At 45.7% G+C, this 21,853-nt stretch overlaps 1 protein-coding gene across 1 annotated transcript; it reads right to left on the reverse strand.

The window, feature by feature from the left end:
• Positions 1-247: 247 nt before the first annotated feature.
• Positions 248-2,246, reverse strand: LOC102284049 (bone marrow stromal antigen 2). Its single transcript, XM_070374792.1, has 4 exons — positions 1,798-2,246; positions 979-1,033; positions 646-697; positions 248-387 (listed from the first exon to the last, which is right to left on the reverse strand). The coding sequence occupies exons 1-4, from the start codon at positions 2,104-2,106 to the stop codon at positions 261-263; spliced, it is 543 nt and encodes a 180-aa protein (XP_070230893.1). The 5' UTR covers positions 2,107-2,246; the 3' UTR covers positions 248-260.
• Positions 2,247-21,853: the final 19,607 nt, after the last annotated feature.

The raw sequence follows: 21,853 nt of genomic DNA on the forward strand, positions 1-21,853 counted from the left end.
CCTGGTTGTGGCCTAAAAGACATCAGAATAGGGAGTCAGAGGCAGACGGATCAGGCTCCGTTCCCAGCCCCACCAGACTCTAAGGCCCCTCCCAACTCACTGAGCCCTCCCTCGGTCTCCAGATTCCACTCCCCGGTGCCCAGCCCCCTGCCCCGAAGGCAGGCCACCACCCAAGACCTTGACCCAGGCCCAGCTCCCCGCCCCTCCGAGCTTTCTTCTCCCTCGAGACGCCCCCTTCGTACCGGCGGCTTTCTGGGACCTCATTTCTTCAGACACTTGCAGGTGATGAGCACACCCGCGGTCATCACCACACCCGCAAGAAACGCGGGGAAGAACAGGACGGAGAATCTAGAGGGGTAATCCTCTGCTGAAGCCTCACTCTTTCTTCTGGAATAGAAATCGGGGAACTCAGGCTGCGGCCCCCTAGGGGTCCAGGGGATCTGCGCTTTGCCTTTAAGAATCTCCACTCCCCCCAAGTCGCTGGGGAGGAGAGTGAGCAGTGGCCACCCCAGGGATGTGTGACAGTTGGGACGAGGCTGGGACTTAAACTTAGTCCCCCTGAGCATAGGGGTTTTTCTGAGCCGAAGGGACTGGGGAGTCTGGGGGGTGGAGTGAAAGGGGCGTGGCCGGGGCGTGGTCTCGCACCTTAATTTCTCCGAAAGGTCCTGCAGTTGTTGGTTCAAGGTCGCCAACTCTCCTGTTTGAGGGATAGGGTACAGATTCAGAGGCCTCGTGGACACAGTGATCTCGCTAAGCCACCTGACACCCAGCCGGGACATCACGTGACTTAGCGCGGTGTTCATTCATTACCAGCTGGGAAACCCGGCTCCCGGCTCCCCAGCCCAAATGGAATCTGGCCCCCCTTCCTCTTGCCTGATCACAACCCTGGGACCCTCCCTCCGGACTCCCTTTCAACACCTGACCTGTCGCTACCCCCCTAGCCCACTGTGAGGAACCCTGGTCATTTGCTTTTCTCACCCTGAAGCTCCTCCACTCGTGCCTGCTCCTTCTTCAGAGAGTCCCTCAGGGTCACCTGGGTCAGAGGGGAGAGTCAGAACCTGGACTCCTGTGCCTGGGTTCTGGCCCCTCCCTGAGCCCTGGGATCAGAGGCTCAGATGCACACACTCTTCATTTCCCATCCAACCCCCCTGGCCCCTCAGTCTTCTACCTTGAAGAATGGGCACAACTTCCCACCTTCCCCGGGACACCCGTAAGAGTGTGATCCTCAAAATGGGAGTTTGAAGGCCCCCCAGAAGAGAATGTGGAGGTTCCCCATGCCCAGACTCTAGGAGAATTTTCTAGATGCCCTGGGCTATAGCCCAATAAGATTAAGAGTTCCTTCTATAACCAGAAACAAGGGGCTGGGGGTGGGAAGTGGGAGTGATTATTTCAAAGCCCAAGTTAGAGGTCCATAAGAGTTTCAACGTCTCCATATTAGAACAGAAGTGAAAATTTCAAAGGTTCTCAGTATTCAGTGGAAAGAGCTGGCTAGGTCCTGTTCCCAGCCCCTAGAGGGGATTTCTGCTCCCGAGATTGCCCAAGGGGCGTTTCTAGATCCCCCCCATTCAAGCGCCAGAGTTTAGAGATCCTTCATATCCTAAAGGGATACTGACGCACATAATTGGGAGTTTTAAGGCTCCCCCTCAACGTACCCCAGCATCCCAGAGAGAGTTTGGAGGTTCCCAAACCCTGGTGGTGGCAAAAAGGACACAGTTTCAAGGTCTATCTCGATCTCCACAAAGACCCTGGGAGAGACCTCTAAGTCCGGGGCCCTCTCGAGGGGCTGCAATGGCTTACCACAGCCTGTTTGCAGGTGGCAGCTTCGGCTTTCTTCTCGTTTAAGAGTTCCTGGGCTTGGGTTAGCTGGCGCTGCACGTGTTGGTTGACCTCCTGACACTCCTTCTGTGCTTGGAGGCCATCCACGCAGGCCTTGCTGTTGGCAATGACAGCGAAGTAGATCATGGGCACAAGCAGCCCCACCGCCACCAGGAGCAGCAGGAGCCCCAGCCACAGCGGCAGTTTGCGGCCACACAGCGCTGACTCACTCGAGTCCTTTTCTTTGTCTATGGGCATCAGGAACTCACTCATGTCCTCCTCGGTGTCCATGGGCACTGGTCTGTAGTGAATAGAAGAAGTAGTGCCATCCTGACTGAACTGCTGGAACCTTTATAGGCTAAGACTGCCCCCTCATTAGCATAATAGCGGTGCCGACCAATGAGAAGCTCCAGGAGGATCCTCTGAGTTGGCGGTACTCGAAAGGAGCCTGTGCAGGCAGGGGGCAGTCAGGCTTGCAGTTTAGGTTTCAGTTTCCTATTTCCTTTCCCCGGGGAAAAACGTTGGGTTGGTTTTGCCAAATTCTGGCCTTGGGGCTTTCTGGGTTGGATGCTGGCCAGTGAGATCCTGTGAGAGAGGAGTGGGGCTCCCTGGGACACCCCCTGTCAAGCCCTAGCCCTTCTCCTCCATGTTTCTGAGGGTGACCATTGCAGTTACTGAGCGGCCGGTGCACGGCAGCTCTCTCTTCTGTACCACAAAACGGAAGAGGCAGAGGGCTTTTTGGGGGGGCCATGTCCCCAACTGGGAGAAATGAAGGCTGAGACGTGAGTGGTGACTGGGGCGGTGTTGTGTCTGACTGAGGCGACTGGATTTAGAATTCAGGGATCTCCTGGTGACCTTGAGGGGTTCACTTAGCGTCTCTGTCCCCTGCCGAGCGGACCATTAGGAGGCATGGAGGGTGTCAGAAGACAAACCAGAGCCTGCAGGAAGAGGGGAGAAGAGCTGGACCTCAAACAGTACTCAGACTGCAGTTGTCCTACATGGCCACCAGGGGACGCACCAGGCAACAAACAGCCACCCAGGCCCTTGTCCTGGCTCCAGGCAGGAACTTGCTCTTTCTGCCAGCAACTGCCTTTACCACCCCGGGACCCCACAAAAACCCTCTGAACTGTAACTGAACAGGACTCTAAGCGGCCTTCCCAGGGCAGACTCCTCCCCCATATCTTCTGTTTTAGCTCCTTTATGGAGATAATAGTATCTAGTACACATTCCTGAGGTGTTTTTTACAGATGAAAACGCCCATGCCCTATGGTGTGTCCCAGGGAGCCCCATTCCCCTTTCACAGGATCTTACTGGCCAGCATCCAACCCAGAAATGCCCAAGGCCAGAATCTGGTGACAGCAACCCACCGTTTTTTCCGGGAAAAGGATAGAGGAAACTGAAACCAAAACCTAAACCCAAAGCCTGGGCTGTCCCCTGCCTGCACAGGCTCCAAATGAAAAAGCTGCTGCTGCTGCTAAGTCACTTCAGTCCTTTCCGACTCTGTGTAACCCCATAGACCATATAGCCCTCCAGTCTCCTCTGTTCCTGGGATTCTCCAGGCAAGAATACTGGAGTGGGTTGCCATGTCCTTCTCCAAATGAAAAAGCCCCACCAACCTAATGGAAAATGTTAAGTACTTAGGACCATTAGTGTCTACTCCCCAGACCTACTGGTGGGAAAAGATGGATGATGTTAATCCCTGTGACAAACACCCTGTGACCTCCTCATCAGCCACGAGGAGAACTGTGCAGGAGCTGATCCCATAATCTGTGCCCAACGTCCCCTCACCTGAAAAACGCTTTGCAGAAACCCCTCTGGGAGTTCAGGAGTTTTTGTGGGTCCTGAGCCACCAGCTTCCTTGGATGGCCCTGCAATAAAACTTTCCCTGTTCCACGTTCCAAAATTTCCATGTGACTGGCCTCTCACTGTGCACTGAGCACATGGACCTGTGCTAAGGGAACCTCCGTTTTATCCTGTGTAAAGAGGGGCCACAACAAGGGCAGCCTCGTCAGGAGGGGCCAGTGAGGGGTTCTGAGCAAAGTGCTTTGGCCTCCACTTGTTCTCTCAGCTGTGTTCAACTCTGTGACCCCATTGTCAGCTACAAGTTGGCACTTAGCAAAGGCACTCTCAAGTAGTGAACAGCAAAGGCATTTGCCATCTGCCTCTATGGAGATTGACCCTCATGCTGCTACATCTGTTGACCTTCGACAACCCCTGAGGGAGTTCAGGGTGGAGGGAGGCACTCTGTGCTCCAGGGAATCTGCTGGGACAGGCCTTTAGATAGTTGGATGTTTTTAGGAACAGGTTTTATGATCTCAATCCTTGCATCTCCTCATATCTAGAGAAGCGCTAAATCCCTTCATGGTGACATCAGATCCTCATGACTAACAAAAAACCATTTGTAAAATGAGTGCTTCATGGGATTGAACTCCTCCTTCACCAAAACCTTATATATTGACCTTTCCATACTACTGCTTTGGAGCAGTCTCTCAGAGCTATTTGAGATGCTGCCTCCCGGGCTGTGGTCCTCATTTTGTCCCAAATAAAACTTAACTCGCAACTCTCAAGTTGTACATCGTTTTTTTTTTAAGTCAACAGTTATGGCGACCACCAAGGGACCCAGAGTGGACTTCCTTACTTCGACTGGACTCCACGAGGAACCGGGTACCAGCAGTGGCCCCTTGTACCCATCCGCCTCCTCAAGGAGTGCAGACAAATTTGGGTAAATTTCTCCTGGTTCTCGAATCTCCGATATTGATTGAGATTCTGAGTTTTATTTGGCAGTGGAACAGGTTACCTGCCCGCTCCCGGTAGGAAAGACACTGGGGTGGGCGGTGGGTGAAACACCCAGGGCATAGCCACTCATGGTCTAGACACTGAGTGGAGCTCGGTTGGAAGATACCAAGAAATTCCCACCCAGTCAAAAGATACTGGGTGGGAGTCTGGCTGAAAGATGCCAGGGGAATTGCCCACCCTGGGAGGGGGCTTGATTGTGAAATAAATCGAGGAATACCTGGGGCTTGGCTGAAAGATGCTGTGGTCGCCCCATTGTGGAGGACTGAATGGTCTTGGCTAAGTGGTTAAGTAAGAGGCTGATCCGACACTTTCCCTCAATTTGACTGCCATTATAGAATTTGTCAGGATAAAAGTGAAGAAAATATATGAGAGCTTTGCTCTGAAGAAAAGGGACAAGGCTCTCCCTGGCTGGTTTTGGTTTTCTCAGGTGACTGAGAAATTTGCGGGAGTGGTGGAGGCCTAGTCCTCATACCGTGCAGTGGGCCCGTAGGGAAACCCACTCATTAACTAGACGCACGTAAGAACTGGCCATTCAGCGACCTGAACGGCATAGTGGTCTTAGATTGCTGGAGGCAGAATCTAAGACACATAAGATGAGCTGAATCGACTCTGGGGTGACTCCTAGAGGAGTTAAGCTCACGAGCAGCACATAGGCCCACTACACAAGTTCACTAGTGATTTTTATCCCTGACAAATCCAGCTTCAAATGGGAAACAGAATGTTTCAAAAACAGAAACAAAGGAGTGTCAGAAAGCCAGCCTGACTAACACTCCAGCCAGATTCATGTACAGTACATGCGCAGCTCATACTTGCAATTACCTAGTTAATTGGAGAAATTATACTAGAAGAGAGCTCAACCTAAAATGGTCAAACTGGGGTTCTTTTCATATTCCAAAATTGATACTTTTGCATGCACAATTAGAAAAGGCCTGCCATGCTTCCTTTGAATGGTTTCTAGAAGCTTCTTTTTTTTTTAATTTTATTTTATTTTTAAACTTTATAATATTATATTGGTTCTGCCATATATCGAAATGAATCCGCCACAGGCATACATGTGTTCCCCATGCTGAACCCTCCTCCCTCCTCCCTCCCCATACCATACCTCTGGGTCATCCCAGTGCACCAGCCCCAAGTATCCAGTATCATGCATTGAATCTGGACTGGCGACTCATTTCATATATGATATTATACATATTTCAATGCTATTCTTCTAGAAGCTTCTAAAAGAGGAAATGGTAGAGTAACTTCTTCACAGAAAATTAACAAGAAATTGCTTTAAACTATATCAGAATTTAAAAAGGCTGCAGGCACTGACTCTGCCGGGTCACAGGTCTAATGGAACTGGGAAGTCATGTCTGGCATTTATGCCTCTTGGCTTTTGATTTCTGGGCATCTCTTTGCCTTTTGTTTCATTTGGAGTGTGACTGAAGTTCTGGTTCGGTTTGGTTTTGTTGGTTTGGTTTGAGCACACAGACACCTGTACAAACTGCTCGAATTAATATGGGAATTGCTCACCCAAAGGTTCCACACTCCACCTGGGAACCCCTTGGGAAAAAAAAAAAAAAAAGGTCAATCTAAAGCTATGTTCCAATGACAAGAAAAATGGCCTAAAAATATTCATCTTTACTGACACAGGATAGAAAAATGGACTGAAGTTCCCTTATGTCCAGGACTTCCTCCTGTAATCAACATACTGGGGCTGATCAAACTGAGACTTCTACTTCCCCAGAGGGACAATCCCTCCTGGGACCAATCTGCCCTTGTTATCAGGGCCAAGTTGAGTGCTATCTGGTCTAAATTTTGGCTATAAAATGATGGTCACAGAAAAACGATTTTTGACAAAGTGGTCGCAATATTCTTTAGACTCCAGAGAAAGCTTGAAGAAAAAAAAATATATCTCTTTAAGAATTTTGGCCCTGAGGAAATAACTCCTATACCTTTAGAACAGAGCTGTCTGGATCACCAGGTGGTGCTAGTGGTTAAGAACCCGCCTGCCAATGCAGGAGACATAGAGACACGGGTTCGATCCCTGTGTCAGGAAGATCCCCTGGAGAAGGAAATGGCAAACCACTCCAGTATTCTTGCCTGGAGAATCCCATGAACAGAAGAGCCTGGTGGTTTACAGTCCATGGGGTCGCGAAGAGTTGGACACGACTGAAGCGACTTGGTAGGTATGCACATCTGGATCACTTTGCTGCTGCTGCTGCTGCTAAGTTGCTTCAGTTGTGTCTGACTCTGTGCGACCCCATGGACTGCAGCCCACCAGGCTCCTCCATCCATGGGATTCTCCAGGCGAGAACACTGGAGTGGGTTGCCATTTCCTTCTCCAATGCATGAAAGTGAAAAGTGAAAGCGAAGTCGCTCAGTCATGTCAGACTCTTAGCGACCCCATGGACTGCAGCCCACCAGGCTCCTCCGTCCATGGGATTCTCCAGGCAAGAGTACTGGAGTGGGGTGCCATTGCCTTCTCCAGTATCACTTATCTAGACCATCTCTAATTCCTGAAGCCAAAAGGGGAAAAAAGGGGGAATGAAGCCTTTTAAAATCTTGTTCCAGCCATTTTTTTACAACTAGTATTCATAACTAAGTTTGGAAAACAAAGCTATAGGCTCCCTTGTGTCTATTTGGATGTATGTATGTCTTAGTGGCTGCGCGGGCGCAGGAGGGCCTAGAGGAGCTATCCCACATTGAAGGTCAGGAAGGGCGGCGGTGCTGGAGCAGCCGTGAAGAGATACCCCATGCCTAAGGTAAGAGAAACCCAAGTAAGATGGTAGGTGTTGCAAGAGGGCATTAGAGGGCAAACACAGTGAAACCATACTCACAGAAAACTAGTCAATCTAATCACACTAGGACCACAGCCTTGTCTAACTCAATGAAACTAAGCCATGCCCGTGGGGCAACCCAAGATGGGACGGTCATGGTGGAGAGATCTGACAGAATGTGGTCCACTGGAAAAGGGAATGGCAAACCACTTCAGTATTCTTGCCTTGAGAACCCCATGAACAGTATGGAAAGGCAAAATGATAGGATACTGAAAGAGGAACTCCCCAGGTCAGTAGGTGCCCAATATGCTACTGGAGATCAGTGGAGAAATAATTCCAGAAAGAATAAAGGGATGGATCCAAAGCAAAAACAATACCCAGCTGTGGATGTGACTGGTGATAGAAGCAAGGTCTGATGCTGTAAAGAGCAATATTGCATAGGAACCTGGAATGTCAGATCCATGAATCAAGGCAAATTGGAAGTGGTCAAACAAGAGATGGCAAGAGTGAATGTCGACATTCTAGGAATCAGCGAACTGAAATGGACTGGAATGGGTGAATTTAACTCAGATGACCATTATATCTACTACTGCAGGCAGGAATCCCTCAGAAGAAATGGAGTAGCCATCATGGTCAACAAAAGACTCCAAAATGCAGTACTTGGATGCAATCTCAAAAACAACAGAATGATCTCTGTTCGTTTCCAAGGCAAACCATTCAATATCACAGTAATCCAAGTCTATGCCCCAACCAGTAACGCTGAAGAAGCTGAAGTTGAACGGTTCTATGAAGACCTACAAGACGTTTTAGAACTAACACCCAAAAAAGATGTCCTTTTCATTATAGGGGACTGGAATGCAAAAGTAGGAAGTCAAGAAACACCTGGAGTAACAGGCAAATTTGGCCTTGGAATACGGAATGAAGCAGGGCAAAGACTAATAGAGTTTTGCCAAGAAAATGCACTGGTCATAGCAAACACCCTCTTCCAACAACACAGGAAAAGACTCTATACATGGACATCACCAGAGGGTCAACACTGAAATCAGATTGATTATATTCTTTGCAGCCAAAGATGGAGAAGCTCTATACAGTCAGCAAAAACAAGACCGGGAGCTGACTTTGGCTCAGACCATGAACTCCTTATTGCCAAATTCAGACTTAAATTGAAGAAAGTATGGAAAACCACTAGACCATTCAGGTATGACCTAAATCAAATCCCTTATGATTATACAGTGGAAGTGAGAAATAGATTTAAGGGCCTAGATCTGATAGATAGAGTGCCTGATGAACAATGAAATGAGATTCGTGACATTGTGCAGGAGACAGGGATCAAGACCATCCCCATGGAAAAGAAATGCTAAAAAGCAAAATGGCTGTCTGGGGAGGCCTTACAAATAGCTGTGAAAAGAAGAGAAGCAAAAAGCAAAGGAGAAAAGGAAAGATATAAACATCTGAATGCAGAGTTCCAAAGAATAGGAAGAAGAGATAAGAAAGCCTTCTTCAGCGATCAATGCAAAGAAATAGAGGAAAACAACAGAATGGGAAAGACTAGAGATCTCTTCAAGAAAATCAGAGATACCAAAGGAACATTTCATGTAAAGATGGGCTCGATAAAGGACAGAAATGGTATGGACCTAACAGAAGTAGAAGATATTAAGAAGAGATGGCAAAAATACACAGAAGAACTGTACAAAAAAGATCTTCATGACACAGATAATCACGATGGTGTGATCACTGACCTAGAGCCAGACATCCTGGAATGTGAAGTCAAGTGGGCCTTAGAAAGCATCACTACGAACAAGGCTAGTGGAGGTGATAGAATTCCAGTTGAGTATTCCAAATCCTGAAAGATGATGGTGTGAAAGTGCTGCACTCAATATGCCAGCAAATTTGGAAAACTCAGCAGTGGCCACAGGACTGGAAAAGGTCAGTTCTCATTCCAATCCCAAAGAATGCTCAAACTACTGCACAATTGCACTCATCTCACACGCTAGTAAAGTAATGCTCAAAATTCTCCAAGCCAGGCTTCAGCAATATGTGAACCGTGAACTTCCTCATGTTCAAGCTGGTTTTAGAAAAGGCAGAGGAACCAGAGATCAAATTGCCAACATCCGCTGGATCATCGAAAAAGCAAGAGAGTTCCAGAAAAACATCTATTTCTGCTTTATTGACTATGCCAAAGCCTTTGACTGTGTGGATCACAGTAAACTGTGGAAAATTCTGAAAGAGATGGGAATACCAGACCACCTGACCTGCCTCTTGAGAAACCTATATGCAGGTCAGGAAGCAAGAGTTAGAACTGGACATGGAACAACAGACTGGTTCCAAATAGGAAAAGGAGTTCGTCAAGGCTGTATATTGTCACCCTGCTTATTTAACTTCTATGCAGAGTACATCATGAGAAATGCTGGACTGGAAGAAACACAAGCTGGAATCAAGATTGCCAGGAGAAATATCAATAACCTCAGATATGCAGATGACACCACCCTTATGGCAGAAAGTGAAGAGGAACTCAAAAGCCTCTTGATGAAAGTGAAAGAGGAGAGTGAAAAAGTTGGCTTAAAGCTCAACATTCAGAAAACGAAGATCATGGCATCCGGTCCCATCACTTCATGGGAAATAGATGGGAAACAGTGGAAACAGTGTCAGACTTTATTTTTCTGGGCTCCAAAATCACTGCAGATGGTGACTGCAGCCAAGAAATTAAAAGATGCTTACTCCTTGGAAGGAAAGTTATGCCAATCTAGATAGCATATTCAAAAGCAGGGACATTACTTTGCCAACAAAGGTTCGTCTAGTCAAGGCTATGGTTTTTCCTATGGTCATGTATGGATGTGAGAGTTGGACTGTGAAGAAGGCTGAGCGCCGAAGAATTGATGCTTTTGAACTGTGGTGTTGGAGAAGACTCTTGAGAGTCCCTTGGACTGCAAGGAGATCCAACCAGTCCATTCTGAAGGAGATCAGCCCTGGGATTTCTTTGAAAGGAATGATGCTAAAGCTGAAACTCCAGTACTTTGGCCACCTCATGTGAAGAGTTGACTCATTGGAAAAGACTCTGATACTGGGAGGGATTGGGGGCAAGAGGAGAAGGGGACGACAGAGAATGAGATGGCTGGATGGCATCACCGACTCGATGGATGTGAGTCTGGGTGAACTCCGGGAGTTGGTGATGGACAGGGAGGCCTGGCGTGCTGCGATTCATGGGGTCGCAAAGAGTCAGACACAACTGAGCGACTGATCTGTTCTGATGTCTTAATGTGTGTCTGTGTTTGTTTTTTTGGATAATATTGCTGATTGCTGAGATCAATTTGTAAATAAGCTCTAATTTAATTGGCCTAAAAGAAAAAAGTAAGTGCTTACAAATCAAAGAGTTCTAAATACAAGAGAAATTAACCTAAATGAATTTCAGGTTCACCTGAACTGGGAAATATTCAGTATTAAATACTTGATATTAATCTTTGCTTGTTGATCTACCTAATGTAGACACGTTTAAGAGTAATTAACATTAAAGCAGAATATTTTCATTGTATCTAGGTTTCATATAAGTTAAACATTATACCTGTTACAGGTTTGTCAGCAAGGAAATTACCTCAAGTGATCAGATCAGATCACTAATTTCCTGGATAATTCTTTGTTGTTAGAGTATATTAATGTAAAATGTAATTGAATTATTAAAGGACACCCTAGGGTTGTTTCTGAAGCTTATCTCAGTAACCTGTCTTTGAATGAAGATCAGATGCCTCACGCATCTTGACCTGCAACCAAGACTGAAAGAAGACATAGTTTAAGGAACTGTCTCCAACCTGGATGGAAGGACCTTTCTATCAGGTTCTCTTAACTAGCTCAGGCCGAGTGAAACCGAAGGGAAATTGACTCTTGGGGTTAACTCCTGCTTCCAAAGGCCCCTTAGCTGGACTGATCTATAGAGAGGCCTGATTGAAGGAAAGTTACACGGCTCAAAATAGCCTGAAGTTAAAACTCCCCTCTGGGTCCTCCCCACCATTCTATGCAAAACAAAGAACTCTCTCACCCAAAGAAAAAAATGGACATTAAGGTTGATTTACTCCCAGCTCTCAGCCGGTCCCAGCCTCTGACCGATCACCTGAATTCTTTGACCCAGCCGTTTAAGAGATAACTACTCCGAACAACCTTGGAAAAGAACAGACCCCCTTAAGACAGTAGATTTCCACATATATGCCTATATATACTTACTCTTTTCTTGGGTTAGTGCAGCAGATCACTAATCTGCTGCCCCTTCTCGCCTCGTTAAAGATGATCTGTTCCTGTAAAGTGCTGGTCTCAGTCTCATTCTTTTTCCATACCTCACGTTCTCTTCATTACCCTACACTGCAGACCTCAAACTCACCTTAAAATGATTCTCAAACAGAGGAAAGTACACTACATTGGGATGAGAAGAAGACGACATCAGAAGCAGACAGCTTGCCCAAGATGCTGATCTGACTTGTATGATCATTTATAATGTTTTCTTGATTCCTTGGACCTATGCCTATCAATCAAATGTTTTCTATCATGGACATGATTTTATGCTAGTTTAAAACTCAATCAAGTCGTTGGGTTGTGGCCAATTACCTGTGTCTAGTACTTCCTGGGTTACCTTGGTGGATTTCTGTTCTCTAGGGCTCTGATTGGATACTCCCTAGGAAATTTATTTCAGATGAATGTTCAGTCCTGTTCTATCTATTCATGATATTACTAGATGGGATCCTCTCACCTGGCCAATTAATAGTACCTGCTGTGATGCTGGCCATAGATTTAAGTTTTCTCTTAGGATCATTTAAACTCAATCTGAGTGACGAGCTAAGTCTCAATTAAAAACATTTACCTCTCATCTATTAAAAGGAAAACCCCATGATTATGGGGTAGATCTACATGGTTAACACAAGGCTATGGTCATTTAAGTTTAAAAGCTCCTCCATGTTGGGAAGGGTTAAATCATACTAAAAATGATCAACCTGGTAATTAATTATGAGACAAGGCTCCGTACTTTATGAACTATGCCTATTATTACCCTTAGAGAGAGTGATTGGTATGGAATTCAGTGTATTTGTGGCATTCATGTATGGCCTTGACATCTCTAGGGATGGAGACGAAGGTGTCGCCTGGGATTCCCATGAATTTAAGGTCATACATATTAACAAATTAGAGGTAACCCCAACCAGTCTACCATTGGTATGATCACAATGGGTCAAAGATCTGTATTCTACTGGTATGAACATTTAGCAGCTTTTGGGTGTGTGTGTGTTTGTGTCTGCCTTCAATGGAGTTAGAGGATGTAATTGGCCATATCAAAGCCTTAACAACTTTCATAAGCTTTAAATGATAGTAACCAGGCTATTAGCCTATTAAATTCTGAGATCTCTATGATGAGAAAGGCAGTGCTAGATAACTGCAAGGCCCCTGACACCTCACAGTATCTCAGGGAGACATCTGTGCTATAATTAAAAATGAATGCTATATCTTCACATCTGATAAATCCTTTAATGTAACACATTTGATGAACCACATGAAAAATCAGGTTTATGCCTTAAAGTGACCCATTCCCTAGTCTTGACGATCTTTAAAAAAAAAACTGGTTTGGTGTGGGAGGCTCATGGTTAAAATATTTACTTTTAATTCCACTAATGTTATTAATTATACCATTTATATTTTGCTTGTTTCACAAGATTATTATTTCTTGTATTACCAAGTGTATGACTGAGCCACCAACAAAAATGATGACTAGACTTGAAGCAGTTGATCAAATGTATAGCTTGATATATGATCAATGATTGTAATAGTGTAAGTCTAGGTATGAAAAGATACAACGAAAGGGAATACTTTCCTGGACCATAACTAGAAGACAGGTGTCCAGAGATCTTTGACTATTAAGACCTAGTCCAATAATAGCACATTGAGTGGCCTATCAACAAAAACCTTCTTCAGAACTGGGAACAAGTCTTCCCAGCAACGCAGGGCAAAATGGTCATGAAATGCCCCCCAAAATATGGTCAGATTTATGACCACAAGGGGGCCATGTCAACTACAAATTGGCACTTACCAAGAGCATTGCCAAGAACTGAACAGCAAAGGCATTTGCCATCTGCCTCTATGGAGATTGAACCCCATGCTGCTACATCTGTTGACTTTCAACAACCCCTGAGGGAGTTCAGGGTGGAGGGAGGTACTCTGTGCTCCAGGGAATCTGGTGGGACAGGCCTTTAGATAGTTGGATGTTTTTAGGAACAGATTTTACGATCTCAATCCTTGCATCTCCTCATATCTAGAGAAGCACTAAATCCCTTCATGGTGACATCAGATCCTCATGACTAATAAAAACCTTTTGTAAAATGAGTGCTTCATGGGATTGAACTCCCCCTTCACCAAAACCTTATATATTGACTCTCCCCCACTGCCGCTTTGGAGCAGTCTCTCAGAACTGTCTGAGATGCTGCCTCCCAGGCTGTAGTCCTCATTTTGCCCCAAATAAAGCTTAACTCACAACTCTCAAGTTATACATTTTTTTTTTTTAGTCAACAACCTGCATACAGGTTTCTCAGGAGGCAGGTAAGGTGGTCTGGTATTCCCATCTCTAATAATTTTCCAGTTTGTTGTAATCCACATAATCAAAGGCTTTAGCGTAGTCAATGAAGCAGAAGCAGACATTTTTCTGGAATTCTCTCCCTTTTTCTATGATCCAGCGTATGTTGGCGATTTGATCTTTGGTTCCTGTGCCTTTTCTAAATCCAGCCTAAACGACTGGAAGTTCTCGGTTCATGTACCACTGAAGCCTGGCTTGGAGAATTGTGAGCATTACTTTGCTAACGTGAAATGAGTGCAATTGTGCGGTAGTTTGAACAATCTTTGGCATTGACTTTCTTTGGGATTGTAATGAAAACTGACCTTTTCCAGTCCTGTAGCCATGCTGAATTTTCCATATTTGTTGGCATATTGAGTGCAGCACTTTCACAGCATCATCTTTTAGGATTTGAAATAGCTTAGCTAGAATTCCATCACCTCCACTAGCTTTGTTTGTAGTGATGGTTTCTAAGACCCACTTGACTTCACATTCCAGGATGTCTGGCTCTAGGAGAGTGATCACACCATCGTGATTATCTGGGTCATTAAGATCTTTTTTAAGATCTTCTGTGTGTTCTTGCCACCTCTTCTTAATATCTTCTGCTTCTGTTAGGTCCATACCATTTCTGTCTTTTATTGTGCCCATCTTTGACCTTCAGTAGGTATGGAAAATCCCATGGCAAAGGGGCCTTGTGGGCTGCAGTCCATGGGGTTGCAAAAGAGTGGAACATGACTTAGCCACTAAACGACAGCAGCAACAGCAAAGGCATTCAATGGATATGAGGGCTGGCATGTGGCTCCGGGAAAGAGCGGTGGGTAACATGGAAACATGGCCCCAGAGTAAGGAGTACATTTTGAGGAAAGATGATCAGATCCACTTTGGACACTCTGAACCCAAAGGGCCTGGGTGGGGGACATGTGGGGAGAGACTTCCAAAGGGGGTTGGACCCTGGAGTGACGTTCCAGGAAACTCAGGTTGTACTGATCTCTCTTCCATATGACCAAGGGAACCAGAACTTCCTGTTGGAGAGTGGCCTAATTACAGCCCTCCTGTTGCCAAAAGACAGCAGACTTCCTGTCGCTGGAAGACAACTGTGTGCTTTCCTGTGGCTTCTCCAGGCGAAGCCTGACCACCACCCAGATTCCGCTGCAACAGCCGTTTGCAGTGTTTGTGGTCAGCTGGTCAGATGGTGCGTGGGCCCAAGGCCAAGGGTCGAGGTCTCCAGTTGCTCGTTCCTCTGCCTAGAAGCCCCTTCATTGAAGCCACTTAGCAACCAAATGACAAGGGATCAGGGATTGTCTTGCTGAGGAGGCCCAGGGAGAGCTTGTGTGTCATCAGTAGGGCCTCCCTCCAGGGCTAGGACTCCAGGTGCAAAGACAGAAACCTTGGCAAAGCTAACATTGTGCCCCACTGTGGTGACCTTCGAACTTGGGGTTGGAAAGGTCAGCTTGGGACCATGATTTCAGGTAGAGGCCAAGTCTGTGTATGTATGCCGCCCCGCCTCCATGTGGGACTCTGGGCAAAAGGAAATAGTTATTCCAGCATTTTACCTGTTTTATTTTTTGAAGAATCATTTTACTTTTCGTTTGCAAAAAGGAAAAGATAGTACAAAAATATCCCGTAAACCCCACAGTCCGTTTTCCCTACTCTATCTTACATCTGTATGGTACGTATGTTACAGTTATAGAAGCAGTAGTGATTGATAACAGTTTTATTTAAATTTTTTAAAAATTTATTTACTTTTTAATTGAAGGATATTTGCTTTACAGAATTCTGTTGTTTTCTGTCAAACCTCAACATGAACAGCCATAGGGAAAAAAATTTTTTTTATATAGACCTTTTTAAAAGCCTTGTTGAATTTGATACATTATTGTTTCTGGTCTCTTTTTGGTTTTTTGGCCACCAGGCCTTTGGGAGTTTAGCTCCCCAGTCAGGGATCAAACCCACACCCCCTGCATTGGAAGACAAAGTCTTAACTGCTGGACTTCCAGGGAAGTCCTGATAACAGTATTATTAACAGAAGTCCATGCATTATTTGTATCTTCTCCTAATGTTCTTTTCCTGCCCCAGGAGCCCCACCTGACATTTTATCCTTATGTTTCTTTAGGCTCCTCTGGGCTCAGACAGTTTCTAAGCCTTTTTTTTTTTTAAAAAGTTTATTTTATTTTTTTAATTAAAAAATTTATTTTAAATCGAAGGATAATTGCTTTATAATATTGTGATGGTTTCTGCCATATGTCAACATGAATCAGCCATAGGTATACATCTGTCCTCTCCCCCTTGACCCTCCCTCCCACCTCCCTCCCCATCCCACGCCTCTAGGTGGTCACAGAACATTGGGTTGAGCTCCCTGCGTCATGCAGCAAATTCCCACTGGCTGTCTGTTTTACATATGGTGGTGTATATGTTTCTGTGCTGCTCTGCTATTCACCACACCCTCCCTTCCCGCCAACCCCCGCCCCTATGTCCACAGCCTATTCTCTATGCCTGTTCTCAGGCTTTCTTGGTTTTGATGAGTTTGACAGTTTGGAGTCAGGTGTTCTGTAGAGTTGCCTTCACTTGGGATTTTTCTGGTGTTTTTCCCATGGTTGGGGTAGGCTTTGGAGAGAAGGAGCATAGAGGATAAGAGTCTTTCTCATCACACGTGTGTCTGGGGCACGTGCTGTCAGCGTGGGCTGTCACTGTGGTGTTGACCTTGATCACCTGGGTGTCAGTCAGGGGTCTCCACCATGAAGTTACCTTCTTCTTCCCTTTCTGTGCTGTGCCGTCTGGAAGCAAGTCACTATTTACAGCCCACGCCTAAGGGCTCCTCAGGTGGTGCTAGTGGTCAAGAACCCACCTGCCAATGCAGGAGACACAAGATGAAGGAGGAAACAGAACAAGCAGGACTCCATCATTGGCCAGAGTCCTTGGGCGTCTTTGAGCTCTATGCCCAGTATCTATGGAAACGAAATACCAACTGGAAAGCCAGACCCCCGGATGGAAGAGCCCCAAGGCTCATACCTAGACTCTCCAATGCCTAAAAGAATGCCCTAATTACCTGTGTAACTGAATAGAATCATAAATTCTATTATGCTTATTGGGGTATGACGACAGGCCTATTGATAATTATCCACTGTTAACTACCTAGGCTTAAGGCATACAAATCACAGGTTTAAGGCATACGAATCACAGGTTAACTTTGATTGTATCTTTCTTTTCAGAGAATTTGGGAAGGTGGGTTTGAGCACATACACTTAGAGTATATAAGGTTTTCACAAAAACTGGCCAGGGTCCTTGGCTAAGAGGAGACTGTGCCTTGGGCCCGCCGGTGTAATAAACTGCACTCCACTATCTGCATTGTCCTTCTGAGTGAGTTTGTTTCCCGGAACTCGTGGCTACAACACAAAGATATAGGTTTGCTCCCTGGGTTGGGAAGATCCCCGAGGAGGACATGGAAACCCACTCCAGTATTCTTGCCTGGAGAATCCCATGGATAGAGAAGCCTGGCAGGTTACAGTCCATAGGGTCGCAAAGAGTGGAACACGACTGAAGCGACTCAGCACACAGCTAAATCACGGGAGTCATATTCCAACTCCTCGAGGGTGGATCATTCGTGTAAATTGTTTGGGATTCTTCTGCCTTGGGGGTCTGTCTCTTCTCCTTCATTTATTTATTTATGAATCATGTTTACATTAGTTCCCAGACCAGGAACTGAACCTGGGCTGTCAGCAGTGAAAATGTGGAGTCCTAATGATTGGAGTGCTGGGAAATCTCTGTGGGTGATTTTTCTTTTTGTGGTTAATGTTAGGAGGATAATGTAAGACACAAGCGGAGAAGGCAATGGCACCCCACTCCAGTACTCTTGCCTGGAAAATCCCATGGACGGAGGAGCCTGGTAGGCTGCAGTCCGTGGGGTCGATAAGGGTCGGACATGACTGAGCGACTTCACTTTCACTTTTCACTTTCATGCGTTGGAGAAGGAAATGGCAACCCACTCCAGTGTTCTTGCCTGGAGAATCCAGGGACGGGGAGCTTGGTGGGCTGCCGTCTATGGGGTCGCACAGAGTCGGACATGACTGAAGCGACTTAGCAGCAGCAGCAGCAATGTAAGACACTAAAGAAACAGATGCCAAAAAGAACAGGAAGGCCATCCACAATCCTGCTTCCTTCTCTTAACTGCTTGGTTTCTGTTTATGAAACTGTTGTAGCCACACGTGTCGGGGTCCAGCCCCAGCAGGATCCAGGGGTACCCTCAGGATGACGGCCTAGGCGATTAGGGATAGATAAAAGAGAAGAAAAAGAGGCTTGATCTTCCTTGGTTTACACAGAAAGCCAATAAAGCTCCTGTGTTCCAAGGAGTCATCCTGAAAGAAGAATAGAGAGAGAAAAGGAGAGAAAAGGAAAAAAAGAATGAATGACACGGGGAGACCAAGCTTCCGTGAGCAAGGCCCATAACTTTATTTTCAAAAGGAACTTTTATACCTTGACTTGTACATAGAGGGAAATGAAAGATGCAAAGTCCCACAGTCCCTCTTCATGCCCATTTCTAACTAAATAAACTGACTTAACGAAAAATAATTAGAACACTGGTGGCCATTATGGGAAATTTTTTAATTCTTCAGACTTATTTTCTTGAAAGTGAATTGGACAGCCCAGGCTGTAAAACTGTCCAACCTGAATGGGATGCCTATTTTCATTGGTATTTTTGAGGCTTCCATATGTTATCAGGAGTCTAAAAGAGCTTCTGTGCAAAATACAATTTTTAAATTAACTGAGGCAAACAAATAATTGAAGACAAAAACTGTCAAGATGCTCTTTCCCACTCCCTCATCTTCTTTAGTTCCAGATGCCCAGCTATCATCTTGTGCTCAGGCCCGGCCTCTGGTGCCATCTTCCTTTTTTTCCCTTGAAACTATTTCCATCTTCTCTATACCCATTCTTCCTATTCTTGGGCTTCCCTGGTGACTCAGCTGGTAAAAAATCCACCTGCAATGTGGAAGATCTGGTTTTGACCCCTGGGTTGGGAAGATCCCTGGGTTGTGAAGAAAGGATAGGATACCCACTCCAGAATTCTGGCCTCGAGAATTCCATGGACTGTGTATTACATGGGGTCACAAAGAGTTGGACACGACTGAGTGACTTTCACTTTCTTTCCATATCCATTGTTTCCCCATCCTAATTCTGTCACTAAGCTTCCATTTTCCCCTAAATCTATCCCCCTTCCACTCCCCACCATCAGAATCCACCCCTTTAGAAAAAAAGGAAAAGGAAAAAGAATCTGCCCCTTTAAAGCAAAGTCTTGTGATTGATTCATTTTGATATTTGGCAAAACTAATACAATTATGTAAAGTTTAAAAATAAAATTAAAAAAAAAATAAAGCAAAGTCTTCTGAGGATCTAGATAACCCACAAGTTTTTTTTTTTTTTTTTTGTTCCCTGGACTATGACTGAATTACAAGCCATAGTTCCCTATGAATTACAAGAGCTTCCTAAAGCAACTGTGGACACCTGTAGGTTCCTGAAGAGTTTAACCTAGACAGTGTATTAAAAAGCAGAGATATCACTTTGCTGAGTAATGACCTATACCGAAAGGTCCGTATAGTCCAAGCTAGGTTTTTCCAGTGGTCATTTACAGATGTAAGAGTTGGACCATAAAGAAGTCTGAATGTCGAAGAATTGATGCTTTCGAATTGTGGTTCTGGAGAAGACTCTTGAGAGTCCCCTGGACAGCAAGGAGATCAAACCAGTTAATCCTAAAGGAAATCAACCCTAAAAATTCACTGGAAGGATTGATGCTGAAGCTGAAACTCCATTACTTTTGACCACCTGATGTGAAGAGCTGACTCATTGGAAAAGACCCTGATTCTGGGAAAGACTGAAGGCAGGAGGAGAAGGGGAGACAGAGGATGAGGTGCTTGGATGATATCACCGACTCAGTGGACGTGAACCTGAGCAAACTCTGGGAGACAGTGAAGGACAGGGAAGCCTGGAGTTTTGAGTCCGTGGGGTTGCAAAGAATTGGACACAACTTAGCGACTGAACAACAACAACAACACAGCCACACTCAGAAGTTTTCAGCCCCACGCCAGGTACCCTTGGTATTTACAGAGGGCAGTGTCTTTGGTTAGGAAGGTCCCTTTGACATTATAAATTGGGTGTCTCTTTGCTGAGGATACAAGGCTTTTATCTCTCCAATACCAGAGAACATATTGGGGATTGACATGCTATATGTTCAAAGTCCACAGACCCCTACCTGTGAATTCCACCTTGGGGCTAGAGTAATCAAAGCAATGCTGAGGGGAAACCCCAACTAGAAACCAGTAAGTCTACCCACTTCCTCAAAGACTGGTAACTGTCCAATGATGTAAATTGCCTGGCAGGCATAATGAAATAGGAGAAACTATCCCCAAACTGCCCTGAGCGGGTTATCGTACACTCTCCCCATAGTGTTTCCAACAGACTAGTGTGGCAGGTCAAAAAGCCAGATGGCTCATGGCGGGTGGGCTACTGAGAATTGAGCAAGGTAGTGTCCTCCATCCATGCAATTGTGCCCCAAATTGCCACCTTCTTAGATACCTTGGCTACAGTCCTAGGAGTATACCATGCTATGCTGGACTTAGCAAATGCTTTTTTTCAATCTCTCCCTGGCCACTGAGTCACAAGATCAATTTGTCTCCATGTGGGAGGGGCAACAGTGGGCTTTTCAGGCACTTCCCCAAGACTACCTCCACCCCTCACCATACGCCATAGCATGGGAGCCTCAGACCACTCCCTATTCTCCTTCCCCACAACACTAAAGTGAGCCCATTACATTGATAATATGCTAATAATATTGTCTTGTAAAGACTTGCCTGTGCTGCAAGGGCACTCTGCAGACTTGACTGGAACATCTGTGAGGGAGACAACGATGTGGATGAACCCACAGGAAATGCAAGTCCCATCACCATCTAGGAGTTGTTTGGTTGGGTGAGGGGCACATTGTCCCAGGAGCCATGATTGATAAGGGGCAACCCTGTCCAACCCCTAATTATGTGAAAGCACTGCAAGCTTTCATAAGGGTTTGGAGGTTTGGGGGGACTTTAATTCCCCACCTGGTGCAATGCCTCCATCCTTCAAAGGAATTTTTTTTATTGAAATATAGTTGATTTACAATATGTTAATTTCTGTTTTTGTATAATTTTATTTACCTTTGATTGCACTGGCTCTTCGTTGCTTTGTGCAGGCTTTCTCTAGTTGCGGCGGGCGAGGGCTACTCTATGCTGTGATGCTCAGGCCTCTCATTGCGGTGGCCCCTCTCGCTGGGGAGCACAGGCTCCGGGTGTGCAGGCCTCAGTAGCTGTGGATTGCAGGCTCCCGAGCACAGGCCCGGGAGTTGTGACATGCGTGCTCCACGGCATGTGGAATCCTCCCACATCAGGGATTGAACCCGCGTCTCCTGCATTGGCAAGTGGATTCTTACCCACTGCACCACCAGGCAGGTTCTCAGTGTGTTAATTTCTGCTGTACAGCAAAGTGACTCAGTTATACACACATATATATAATCTCTTTTCATATTCTTGAACATTATGGTTTGTCACAGGATAGTGAATCCATCCTGTATATAATAGTGCCTCTATCCGTTATTGCCACTTTAAAATAAAAAGAGGGCATATAGGGATTGAATTAGAGCAACAAGCTGCCTTTGAAAAGGCAAAAATGTTGGTGAAGCAGATTAAAGCTCTGGGCATCTCCTAAGCAGGGCTACCATTTGAGTTGGATGTATCTGTGACTCTGGAAAGTGTGGGCTGAGCACCCTGGCAGAGACAGCAGGAGAGATACCTCTAGGATTTTGGTTCAAGATCTGGAAGGGGGTGAAAACCCGATACATCTCCATAAAGCAATAGCTCCTAGCAGTGTATATCACCCTCCTCCTAGTAGAGTC

This window comes from Bos mutus, chromosome 7, assembly GCF_027580195.1.
Source record: "Bos mutus isolate GX-2022 chromosome 7, NWIPB_WYAK_1.1, whole genome shotgun sequence".
NCBI classification, from domain to species: domain Eukaryota; kingdom Metazoa; phylum Chordata; class Mammalia; order Artiodactyla; family Bovidae; genus Bos; species Bos mutus.